We start from the raw sequence: 12,942 nt of genomic DNA, 5'->3' as shown, positions 1-12,942 counted from the left end.
CTGGTATTTTGATTGATTTGGATGTTTAGCTGTTTCTGTGTTTATCGCTATACCTGACCGATTATTGTTCCCGTCTTTTGGTTTCCTGCTTGTTACTCGTGTTCCCCTGTTTAGTTATGCCCGTATACGCCTGTTTTACTGACTGCCCTCCCGTTATCGACCTGGACTGGCTAAGTGACGACGAGTATGGTATTCCCTTCAATAAATCTCGCTCTTCTCAGCGATTGTGTCCGCCTCCTCGCTCCGTGGCGCAAGCCACGTTACATTTATCCCCCAAAACACATTTCAATTTCAATGCAGCCCTGCCTTAAAAGGACCAGCTAACATCATTTCAGTGATTGCTCCATTAACACAGGTGTGGGTATTGATGAGGACAGGGCTGGAGATCAATCTGTCATGATTAAGTAAGAATGACACCACTGGACACTTTAAAAGGAGGCTGGTGCTTGGCATCATTGTTTCTCTTCTGTTAACCATGGTTATCTCTAAAGAAACACATGCAGTCATCATTGCACTGCACAAAAATTGCAAAAACAGGGAAGAGTATCGCAGCTAGAAAGATTGCACCTCAGTCAACAATCTATCGCATCATCAAGAACTTCAAGGAGAGAGGTTCCATTGTTGCCAAAAAAGCTCCAGGGCGCCCAAGAAAGACCAGCAAGCGCCAGAACCGTCTCTTAAAAGTGTTTCAGCTGCGGGATTGGGCTACCAGCAGTGCAACGCTTGCTCAGGAATGGCAGCAGGCAGGTGTGAGTGCATCTGCATGCACTGTGAGGCGGAGACTCTTGGAGCAAGGCCTGGTCTCAAGGAGGGCAGCAAAGAAGCCACTTCTCTCCAGAAAAAACATCAGGGACAGACTGATATTCTGCAAAAGGTACAGGGAGTGGACTGCTGAGGACTGGGGTAAAGTCATTTTCTCTGATGAATCCCCTTTCTGACTGTTTGGGACATCTGGAAAACAGCTTGTTCGGAGAAGACGAGGTGAGCGCTACCACCAGCCTTGTCTCATGCCAACTGTAAAGCATCCTGAAACCATTGATGTGTGGAGTTGCTTCTCAGCCAAGGGAATCGACTTTCTCACAGTCTTGCCTAAAAATTGAATGAATAAAGAATGGTACCAGAATGTCCTCCGAGAGCAACTTCTCCCAACCATCCAAGAGCAGTTTGGTGATCAACAATGCCTTTTCCAGCATGATGGAGCACCTTGCCATAAAGCAAAGGTGATAACTAAATGGCTCAGGGAACAAAACATAGAGATTTTGGGTCCATGGCCTGGAAACTCCCCAGATCTTAATCCCATTGAGAACTTGTGGTCAATCATCAAGAGACGGGTGGACAAACAAAAACCTACACATTCTGACAAAATGTAAGCATTGATTGTGCAAGAATGGACTGCTATCAGTCAGGATTTGGTCCAGAAGTTGATTGAGAGCATGCCACGGATAATTGCAGAGGTCCTGAAGAAGAAGGGTCAACACTGCAAATATTGACTTGCTGCATTAACTCATTCTAACTGTCAATAAAAGTTTTTGTTACTCATAATATGATTGCAATTATATTTCTGTATGTGATAAAAACATCTGACAAACACACATAAAACCAGAGGGCAGCAGATCATGTGAAAATATAATATTTGTGTCATTCTCAAAACTTTTGGCCATGACTGTATATAGACTTTATATGCTGGTTTGGGATTAAGCTACATATGCCACTTATGCCACTTGCATGCTGTCCCTAACTCTTCAGGAACAAACAACAAATCATTTGTGGTTTAAAAAGACCTGATGGCATCAATGAACAACAAGAGCCTAGATATGGACTTACATCAACATCCAGTTCTTCAGGCCTGCAGCTGTACACGTTCTCTCTGAATCCTTCAGGGTTCATCTGCAAGAATGATGAAGAGTCAGGGGTGATGCTGCAAACACCCTAGCAGCATGATGCTATAGATACCGCTAGTCTACAACAAACGTCTGACAAAATCATGCCAAAATGATTTCACCCAAGGACAAGTCAGAAGAGCTAATTAGGATTATGATATTTTCATTGAAATTAAACTAGGACAAATCTAATCTATACTTATCTAATCTAAGTAATCTAAATGATTACTTAATTAGGTGCACAGACTTTATGGCTATATCTTTCCAGTTCTTTTTCGGTAATTTCTTTGTACTCAAATGTACTAATAGTTGTTCTCTGTGGTTCTGCCATGTTGTCAGTGGCCTCTGCCACAGACGACCTGGTTTAAGAAGTGTACAGGTATGTCTGCATAGCGAACAATCACACATATCTACTGTATTCATAGGAGTTTCCTTGGACAGTATTTACAAGTTAATTTATAGTATAAATTATGTAAAAAGCAAAACCAGGTCACTCATAACAGAAGGAGTAAAGGCTGATAAGACATATAGAGGATCCAGGACTCCTAGATAGTCAGGAAATGGACTAAACACAAACAAGCAAACAGGTAAACAGAACTCATGTCAGTTTAAGATAAGGGTTAGGGTTTAAGATAAAGGTTAGGGTTTGAGATAAGGGTTGTGTTATGGGAAACTAGTGCAGAGTTTATAATGCAACAATATTTATTCTAAATGTATGTATACTGAAACATCCACCATATAAACCCACATAAATTCGTTATATCTGTCTGAGCAGTGTTGTGTGTGGCACACAGGACATAACAGGGTAAATATTTTTGACACTCGCATACACACAATCTCACACATCTACACACACACACACACACACACAGAGGTGATGAGGAAGGCAGGGTGCAGTGTGGGCGTGTAAAGAGTGAAACACCTGCAGCACTTTTACACGCACTGACACGTTTTAGACTAAAAGTGGCAGCGGTGGGACATGTGATCAGCATTCCACGTGTGAAACATTCAAGAGTGACACTTCAGCCACAGGTCATCCGGGAAACACACACACACACACACACACACACACACACACACACACACACACACACACACACACACACACACATACAAGGTTTCACATGGTTGAAAGAAAGTTATGATAAGCACAGTAACAATGCAGTAGCGTAATGGTTCCTCAGATCAGGCTCATATACGACGGTGCAAACGGACAGGTTCAATGCTGCTCGAGCTGAACCTTTTAAAAACTTTTAAATCATTTTAAAACGTAGATACAACCACTGTGTAGTACATACAAGGCTAGTTGTGTCAAGATAAGTCCAAACACTGGCGGCGTGGCTGGAGCTGCCTGACCCATGGCTGCTAGCATGACTGAATGAGGCAGTGCAGATGATTCAGCATGGAGTGACCACACCAGCAGCTGCTGGGCAGTTTGCATGGCAGTGGAGGTACAAAACCTTCAAGCCATGCTGACAATGTCTGCAAGAGAACAACGACAACCACGGAGAGGAAGAATGGGACGTGCTGTACCAACACTGAGCAATGAGGCAGGACTCAGAGGAAGATCAGCACGGCGCTCGATGGTGTAGGGGACAGGTGTAGGGGACAGGTGTAGGGGACAGGGCAGGACACATCAACACCTTACTTGCTGGTATAGTTGAGGCCTTGGTGCAGAGTTCTCAATCATAGTGTGAATCAGGAAGATTATGGGCTCATTCTCCTTGATCTGGTGCAGTAAGGAGGAGGAAAAGTATTCAGCAGAGAACAGCACTGCTACAGATGTCGTGTGTGTGTGTGTGTGTGTGTGTGTGTGTGTGTGTGTGTGTGTGTGTGTGTGTGTGTGTGTATGCAAGCTAGGAAGAGACATTTAATTTGAAAATCTACCAGACCTTCAGAGAAGATTCAAAACATGTTCTTTTTCGTTACTATGTGACCAGAAAATTCAGACTTGGAAGCTCTTTATTCTGTGTATGAGCCATTGAGGAATATTTCAAGATTGTCTCTGTTGCTCGTGACAGATAAGAGCATCAAATACTTGAATGAGTTTAATGACTTGACTCAAAGGACAACAAAAAAAACACAACATGCCACAGATTTATAAAACCTTCATAAAACACCACCCTCTCTGTATGATCATAAAACACCACCCTCTCTGAATGATCATAAAACACCACCTTCTCTGTATGTTTATAAAATTCCACCCTCTCTGAATGATTATAAAACACCATCTTCTCTACATGATCATAAAACACCCTCTTGGTATGATCACAAAACACCACCCTCTCTGAATGATCATAAAAGACCATCCTCTTTGTATGATCATAAAACACCACCCTCTCTAAAGTATCATAAAACTCCACCCTCTCTCCATGATCATAAACCACCATGTCTGAATGATCATAAAACACCACCCTCTCTGTATGATAATAAAACACCACCATCTCTGAATGATCATAAAACACCATCCTCTCTGTATGATAGATAATAAAACACCATCCTCTCTGTATGACCATAAAACACCACCCTCTCTGAATGATCATAAAACACCACCCTCTCTGAATAGTGCTCTTGTTTTCACAGTTTTCAAGTGTCATCAAGTAGAAGGTGGGATATTAAAATGACAAAGTAGAAATGCTGTAAATTGTCTTGTGATTAAAGAAGTTCACATTAAGAATATAAGGGGCCTAGTTTTAATGTCACAGCATTCAAGTGACATTTTAACAACTCAGGAAACATTATTGCCTTTATTCCATTATTGCCATGGAGGACATGAAGGACACACCGTTTCCTTCCACCATGTAGTATAAACAGAAGAGTTCAAGAAGCTAAATCATAACAAAACAGGTTGAATGTGAACACTTTCAAAGAGACAATGACACCACACAGGTTTGCAGCTGCAGTGCACACGTGCACGTGTGGTGGCAGCACTGGTACAGATGGTCATGACAGAATTTGCTTTGCAGGGAAAGATTGGTTGGATAAGGAGAAATGAATGTGTGTCTGTCTGTCTGTCTGTGTGTTTGGGACATCTGGAAAACAGCTTGTGTTTTCCAAGACGAGGTGAGCCTGTGTGTCTGTGTGGTGTAACCCTAACCCAGAGATGAGCGTGTTCTCCTATAATAATGTCAAAATGAAGACGCAGAATGTTAAGGTGGCTTTGTGAGTCTTTGGGCTTCTTGGAAATAAAGAGACATGAACAAAAGGCAGAGGGTCAAAATGTTCTAGAAACAGCACACATAGCAAATAAATTATCCTTCAGATTATCCAGCACACATAACCCAGCACACATGAAAATGTCTATAATATTAGACCTGCCTATCTGAAACAGAGTTGAAGAAAGCGCTGTTCAATTCTGTAGTAACAGACGTACAAAAGACTGTTAAAGTATTTATAATACATCTGGAAGCTCAGTGCATTTGTTGTTCTATGCACTTAGGGGATTAATTTTAATAATGCCATTATGTTTGCATAAATTGCATTACATAAGTGTATTTAGCATCTCCCTTAAGTAATCACACCACACTGAAGCCAAAGGCGACCCTAATATAGATGATGAACCAAAAACCAACAGTCCTGCAAGAAGACTAGGGTAAGTAAGGGACAGAATTAAGAAGGAAGTGGGAGAGAGGGAGAGAGAGAGGGGGAGTGAGGAAGAGAGAGATAGGGAGGGAGAGATGGCGTGAAGGAGAGAGAGGGAGGGAGAGATGGCGTGAGGGAGAGAGAGAGAGTGAGAGACTGAGTGAGGGAGAGAGGGAGAGAAGAAGAGAGGGCGTGAGCAAGAGAGGGAGGGAGAGACGGGGTGTGGGAGAGAGAGAGAGAGGGAGAGCAGGAGAGAGGGAATGAGGGAGGGAGAGAAGGAGAGAGGGAGAGAGAGAGAGCGAGGGAGAGAAGGAGCATGCGTGCATTGACTCTCACCTGGCTGTCCACATACATGAGGTTCCTCTGCAGGTGATGAGAGAGAATCTCACTCTAGCGACATGGTAGGAGGAGAGAGGAGAGAGGGAGGAGAGAGAGGAGAGAGCTAAGGACAGTAGTACTTAGAGAAAGGAGGAGAGAGGAGAGGAGAGAGGAGAGCGGGGAGAGCTAAGGACAGTAGTATTTGGAGAAAAGATCTCAGAGATAGTGCTCAGCAGGGAAGAGATCATACCAGAGTAAAAACAGCACAAAGGACGTCTAACAGCAGTTATCACGACCAACAAAGACATACGAGTCCCTGGTCATGCAGCAATGGGCCATAGACATCAAAGCACAGAATGAATACGGGGTAAGGGACATGACATCGAGACGTTCAGGACAGACACACGTGATTACTGTTCAAACGGTTTACACACCACTCACAACTCACACAGATGGAAACAGAAATAACATTATTGCAAATTATGCAAAATGCAAAAATTGTCCTGATTGAGGAAAATATGCCTTATTTTTGCAACAATTAAACATCTTTCGAGTTGTCTTGAACAAAGTAAATTATTGTAAGGTAATCAGTCTCTATTGCTTTTAGTTGATCTTAGGAATATATATTTTAACTAACTGTGGGCCAGATGTATTAAAAAACAAACACCACCACCAAACCAAAGTGTGTCATTTGTGTCCCAACAACTATAACAAAATGCCCTCTTACACCCGCCAGGATAATAATCTTACTGTAATACACTGTCACTAGATTGGTGAAAAACTTTGATTGTTTCAATCATGATTACAGTTTCAGTTATTTGTTTTGAATGCTTTCTCCACACTGAAAAGTTCAGTTTTTCCTGAGAGGGCAAAGCTGTTTTCTCATATACAGAAGTGAAGTCTTCTGAGAAGCAATGTTCAAAAGAACCAAGACAAATAAACTTGTTACGAATAAAGGCCTCTTAAATTTAAAGGAATATAATTGACATAATTGTTATGTTTAACATGGACTGGCGAGACGCAAATGCAGGGGAAGAAGGTTTTAATGAAAGGATAAAAACAGACGATACACTAATGACAAGAGATGTTACCAATGATCAACACAAAAGGGACAAAAACTACAGACAACTAGCGAACTAAATACAAGAAATAATGCTAGGAATGCATAAACGAGGAGGGAATAATCAAACACGGGCATAACGGAATGCAACCACAACTACAAGGTAAAACGAAACACAGCAACCACCAGCGAATCAAAAGGGGCATAGAACCCAAACTTACATGACCAGAACCCAAAACAAAAAGTAAAGCGGAGTACAGGCATATGGAAGGGAAGGTAGCGAGAACACGGAAAACTACGACCAGACCTACAATGACCGACAAATAGGAAGACCAAACACAGTCTAAATAAGGGACTAAACAAGGAAACTCAACTAGAATCAGGTGCTGACAATGACAAGGGGCGTGGAAACAGACAGAGGAGTGGCAGAGAAACCCAAGGAAAAACCAAACAAGAACACATGAGAAACAAAACAAAGACACAACAGGTCGGAGGGGGGCGGAGCTATGTGTGACTATTTACAATTCTGAACCTATAGCTTTATGACTTTATTTGTAGGTGTATTTAAAGAGGACAGTGGCAGCTCCAACCTCCAGGTCATAGTGGGACAGGGAGTTGGAGAAGCAACATAATCACAAAGACTTTTGTCACATTTTTAGATTTTTAGTTTAGCTTTTGTGTGCAATTATTACTGTTAGTTTAGGGTTTGGGTGTAGTTATTACTGGTCATTTAATGTTTGTGTGTATTTTTATTGTTAGCTTGGTGTTCACATGTTGTTATTACTGTTATATTAGCATTTGTATGTAGTTATAACTGGTCATTTAGTGTTTGGGTGTAGTTATTACTGGTCGTTTAGTGTTTGGGTGTAGCTATTACTGGTCATTTAGTGTTTGGGTATAGCTATTACTGGTCATTTAGTGTTTGGGTGTGGTTATTACTGGTCGTTCAGTGTTTGGGTGTAGTTATTACTGGTCGTTTAGTGTTTTGGTGCAGTTATTACTGGTCGTTTAGTGTTTGGGTGTGGTTATTACTGGTCGTTTAGTGTTTTGGTGTAGTTATTACTGGTCATTTAGTGTTTGGGTGTAGTTATTACTGGTCGTTCAGTGTTTGGGTGTAGATATTACTGGATATCATATGGAGTTATTACAGTTAGATTCTCATTTGTATGTAGTTATATCTGGTCATTTAGTGTTTGGGTGTAGTTATTACTGGTCGTTTAGTGTTTGGGTGTAGCTATTACTGGTCCTTTAGTGTTTGGGTGTAGCTATTACTGGTCATTTAGTGTTTGGGTATAGCTATTACTGGTCATTTAGTGTTTGGGTGTGGTTATTACTGGTCGTTCAGTGTTTGGGTGTAGTTATTACTGGTCGTTTAGTGTTTTGGTGCAGTTATTACTGGTCGTTTAGTGTTTGGGTGTAGCTATTACTGGTCATTTAGTGTTTGGGTATAGCTATTACTGGTCATTTAGTGTTTGGGTGTGGTTATTACTGGTCGTTCAGTGTTTGGGTGTAGTTATTACTGGTCGTTTAGTGTTTTGGTGCAGTTATTACTGGTCGTTTAGTGTTTGGGTGTGGTTATTACTGGTCGTTTAGTGTTTTGGTGTAGTTATTACTGGTCATTTAGTGTTTGGGTGTAGTTATTACTGGTCGTTCAGTGTTTGGGTGTAGATATTACTGGATATCATATGGAGTTATTACAGTTAGATTCTCATTTGTATGTAGTTATATCTGGTCAATGTTTGTGTGTAGTTACTACTGTTTGTTTAATGCATGTGTGTTTTATTACTGGTCATTTAATGTTTGGGTGTAGTTATTACTGGTCGTTGAGTGTTTGGGTGTAGTTATTACTGGTCGTTGAGGGTTTGGGCGTAGTTATTACTGGTCGTTTAGTGTTTTGGTGCAGTTATTACTGGTCGTTCAGTGTTTGGGTGTAGTTATTACTGGTTGTTTAGTGTTTTGGTACAGTTATTACTGGTCGTTTAGTGTTTGGGTGTGGTTATTACTGGTCGTTTAGTGTTTTGGTGTAGTTATTACTGGTCATTTAGTGTTTGGGTGTAGTTATTACTGGTCGTTCAGTGTTTGGGTGTAGATATTACTGAATATCATATGGAGTTATTACAGTTAGATTCTCATTTGTATGTAGTTATATCTGGTCAATGTTTGTGTGTAGTTACTACTGTTTGTTTAATGCATGTGTGTTTTATTACTGGTCATTTAATGTTTGGGTGTAGTTATTACTGGTCGTTGAGTGTTTGGGTGTAGTTATTACTGGTCGTTGAGGGTTTGGGCGTAGTTATTACTGGTCGTTTAGTGTTTCGATGTAGTTATTACTGGACGTTTAGTGTTTTGGTGCAGTTATTACTGGTCGTTTAGTGTTTGGGTGTGGTTATTACTGGTCGTTTAGTGTTTGGGTGTAGTTAATACTGGTCGTTCAGTGTTTGGGTGTAGATATTACTGGATATCATATGGAGTTATTACAGTTAGATTCTCATTTGTATGTAGTTATATCTGGTCAATGTTTGCGTGTAGTTACTACTGTTTGTTTAATGCATGTGTGTTTTATTACTGGTCATTTAATGTTTGGGTGTAGTTATTACTGGTCGTTGAGTGTTTGGGCATAGTTATTACTGGTTGTTTAGTGTTTCGGTGTGGTTATTACTGGTCGTTTAGTGTTTTGGTGTAGTTATTATTGGTCGTTTAGCGTTTGGTTGTGGTTATTACTGGTCGTTTAGTGTTTGGGTGTAGTTATTACTGTTCTTTCAGTGTTTGGGTGTATTTTTATTATCTAAAACGTGCATAGAAAAAGTACATGAGAGCAAGCTGGAAATATGAAAAGTAAAAAATCACAAGTACAAAAAACCCATGTGACACTGGCAGAAAGCAAGCAGAGCAGAAGGTGTGACGGGGCGTGACAGGGCATGACGGGGCATGACGGGGCGTGACAGGCGGGCGTGATAGGCGGGTGTGATAGGCGGGTGTGAAAGGTGGGCATGACAGGTGGGCATGTGGCCTGACCTTGGGGTGGGTGGTGTCGGCGTTCAGCTGCCCCAGCTGAGCTAGCGTGTGCTCACGGACGCTGTGGAGCTCGGCCTGCTGTCGACGCAGTTTGATGAGCAGCAGGGTCAGTTCCTCAGGCTGCAAACACAGGACACAGAGCACACAGGACACAGCGCACAAGGACAGAGCACGCAGGACACAGAGCACACACGACACAGAGCACGCAGGACACAGAGCACGCAGGACACAGAGCACGCACGACACAGAGCACGCACGACACAGAGCACGCACGACACAGAGCACGCACGACACAGAGCACGCACGACACAGAGCACACACGACACAGAGCTCACAGGACACAGAGCACACAGGACACAGAGCACACAGGACACAGAGCACACAGGACACAGAGCACACAGGACACAGCGCGCACAGGTCAGGTTATATTTCTGAGCTCTCTCTATTTTAGGAATGTATATTGGCTAGATGACAGGGTGTCTACAAAAAATAGTTTAATTAATATGAAGGAATTCTGTATATCTGAAAACCTAATTCATTTTCAGAAATTATCAGTGGGTTCTGGTCAAACACAACACTTCTGAATGCATTCAGCCATGCTTGTTTTGGACTTATTACCTACACAAATCTGAGCTCATTAAATAAAGTACCAGAGAACACAGCTGAACTTGTACCATTAAGACTGTGTACTAGAGGGGGACTAAGGTGGTGGAGAATTCTGGGTCAGCGGTGAGCAGTACGGGTCAGAGTTTCTGGTGCTCGTTTGACAGCTGCACACACCTGTGTGAAGGTGGACATTATGACACAGTGATGACGACTGCGTCATGGTTTAAATAACTAGTTGATGTCTAAAAGGGCTACATGACTTTAAACCAGTTTTCATATGCCCATGCAACCCTTGGTTCATTGCTGCAAAATTATTGTATTTGTTTGATTCTATGTTTAATTGTTCTTGTTAATAACATTAGTTAATTACACAGAGGCTTTTTTACACCCCTGGCGAATAACAGCTTTTTCAGTTACTCATCTCTCTTTGTATTGTAATTTAGACAGTTTTATGCAAGTCCTTTTTAAAACAGAAGAAGAACATACCGTTTTCCCCTGCAGAGACTGTGGAGTGACACTCTGAGTGACGGGGACCCTGCGCTCAGGTGGAAATGCGTACTGACAGAGAAGAGCAAAGACAATATCGAGAGAATCCAGTGAGTCCAGTGAGGAGCTTTGACCCAGAGATGCCAAACCAGCATGGGGCCATTGCATGTTTATAAAGCTTTTAGCAGCAAGTTCAGCACGTCGTACAGTTTGGTGAGCTGTAGCACAAGCAAATGCCCCACCTAGATAGTCACCAGAGAAAGAGAGGGAGAGAGAGAGAGAGAGAGAGAGAGAGAGAGAGAGAGAGAGAGAGGGAGGGAGGGAGACAGAGGGAAAGAGTGAGAGAGAGAAAGAGAGAGAGCGGGAGGGAGAGAGAGAGGGAAAGAGAGAGAGAGTGGGAGGGAGAGAGAGAGGGAGAGAGAGGGAAAGAGAGAATGAGAAAGAGAGAGGGAGAGAGAGGGAAAGAGACAGAAAGAGAGAGAGAGGAAGAGAGAGAGGGAAAGAGAGTGAGAAAGTGAGAGAGAGAGGGAGGGAGGGAGAGAGGGTGTGAGAGAGAGAGGGAAAGAGACCAAAAGAGAGGGAAAGAGAGTGAGAAAGAGTGAGAAAGAGAGAGAAAGAGAGAGAGGGAGAGAGAAAGGGAGGGAGGGAGAAAGGGTGTGAGAGAGAGAGAGAGAGAGAGAGAGAGAGAGAGAGAGAGTACCTTTGGCAGAGGAGCCCTGCGCCGGCGGTCGAGGCTGACGTCCCCGCGGAACACAGGTGAGGAGACCTCCGATGAGGTGGCAGGGTTGTAGGGGCGGTTAGGAGAGGCGGAGTGGTACAAGGGCAGCGTGCCGTGCGAGGGTGAGCAGGGGATGGACTCTGCAATGCGGCCCATGGTCTTGGGACTGGGCAGTGTGCCGTAGCCTAGCCGGCTGTGCGTCTGCCTCTGCTGCCACTCATACAGCTGCCACATGGTGTCATCCCGCAGGGAGCGGCGCTTCTCAGTCGCTGTGGCAGCGGACGGCAGCGCGCGGTCATACACAGACCCTGCCACGCTGCACACGCTGCCCGGCCGCAGCATGTTCCGGGGCAGCGTGCGGTAGCCCTCGGGGAAGCGTGGGGCCACTGGTGTTCGGTGGCTGGGCATGTTCCTGGGCAGGGTTTGATACGAGGTGATGCTACAACAGGGAGGAGACACAGAGGCACTTTCATTTTCACGATGACTTACTGAAGGCTGCAAGCCAGTCAATATAGAGGTGCAGCATAATGCAAGAGAAGAAATCCTTCAATAACTTGTGCATGAGTTCCAGAATCTTCTGCAAAAAATGGCACAACTTTGACTGTTTTCTGGTATGTTGCACTGACTGTATTGACTCACAGCTTAGTTAAGTGAGAAGAGATGAGCACGAATGCAGTTTCTCTCTCTCATGTTCTTACTCTGTCTCAGACTCTCTAATACCCTCTCTATAATCATGTCTCAGACTCTCTAATACCCTCTCTATAATCATGTCTCAGACTCTAATACCCTCCCTATAATCATGTCTGACTCTACAATACCCTCTCTATAATCATGTCTCAGACTCTCTAATACCCTCTCTATAATCATGTCTCAGACTCTAATACAGGGTTCATACACTTTTTTGACAACTAATTTCCATGACTTTTCCATGACTTTTCCATGACTTTCAGACAAATTTCAATGACTGTACATTCTCTAAACATATGTGTAGACACGAAAAATAAGAAAAAATCCAGGCTAAAATTCCACAGTATATCATCAATTAATGAAAGGACACATGGTTTAATTGAAAAAATAAACATTTACCGTATTTTCAATATCAATATAAGCCGCATCTAAGTTTTTTTTATGGAAAATGTTGTAGCTATAAGCCGTATCCGGGCTAAAAGCCGGTGAGTTCCCTTTTACCGACGGGTCTGGTTAACGACGGACGGAGTTACGACCGACTTTTCTTAATTTCTCGCGGTGCGTGGAGGTGCAGTGGCAGCTCTGTGGAG

At 42.9% G+C, this 12,942-nt stretch overlaps 1 protein-coding gene across 18 annotated transcripts in view; it reads right to left on the bottom strand.

The window, feature by feature from the left end:
* Positions 1-12,942, bottom strand: part of plekha5 (pleckstrin homology domain containing, family A member 5) — a 107,742-nt gene that overhangs the window by 17,348 nt on the left and 77,452 nt on the right. For 13 of the 18 annotated variants that reach the window (XM_077005550.1, XM_077005555.1, XM_077005551.1 and 10 more), the window contains 6 exons: positions 11,648-12,104; positions 10,948-11,019; positions 9,856-9,975; positions 5,799-5,852; positions 3,529-3,609; positions 1,825-1,887 (listed from right to left, as the gene is read on the bottom strand). In XM_077005550.1, coding sequence (XP_076861665.1) covers positions 1,825-1,887; positions 3,529-3,609; positions 5,799-5,852; positions 9,856-9,975; positions 10,948-11,019; positions 11,648-12,104 — 847 coding nt within the window. The remainder of the gene's footprint in view (positions 1-1,824; positions 1,888-3,528; positions 3,610-5,798; positions 5,853-9,855; positions 9,976-10,947; positions 11,020-11,647; positions 12,105-12,942) is intronic. The other 5 variants (XM_077005557.1, XM_077005558.1, XM_077005572.1 and 2 more) reach the window with 2 other exon arrangements.

Source organism: Brachyhypopomus gauderio, chromosome 5 (genome assembly GCF_052324685.1).
Source record: "Brachyhypopomus gauderio isolate BG-103 chromosome 5, BGAUD_0.2, whole genome shotgun sequence".
Taxonomy (NCBI): Eukaryota; Metazoa; Chordata; class Actinopteri; order Gymnotiformes; family Hypopomidae; genus Brachyhypopomus; species Brachyhypopomus gauderio.
This window is presented reverse-complemented; position numbering and strand designations above follow the sequence as displayed.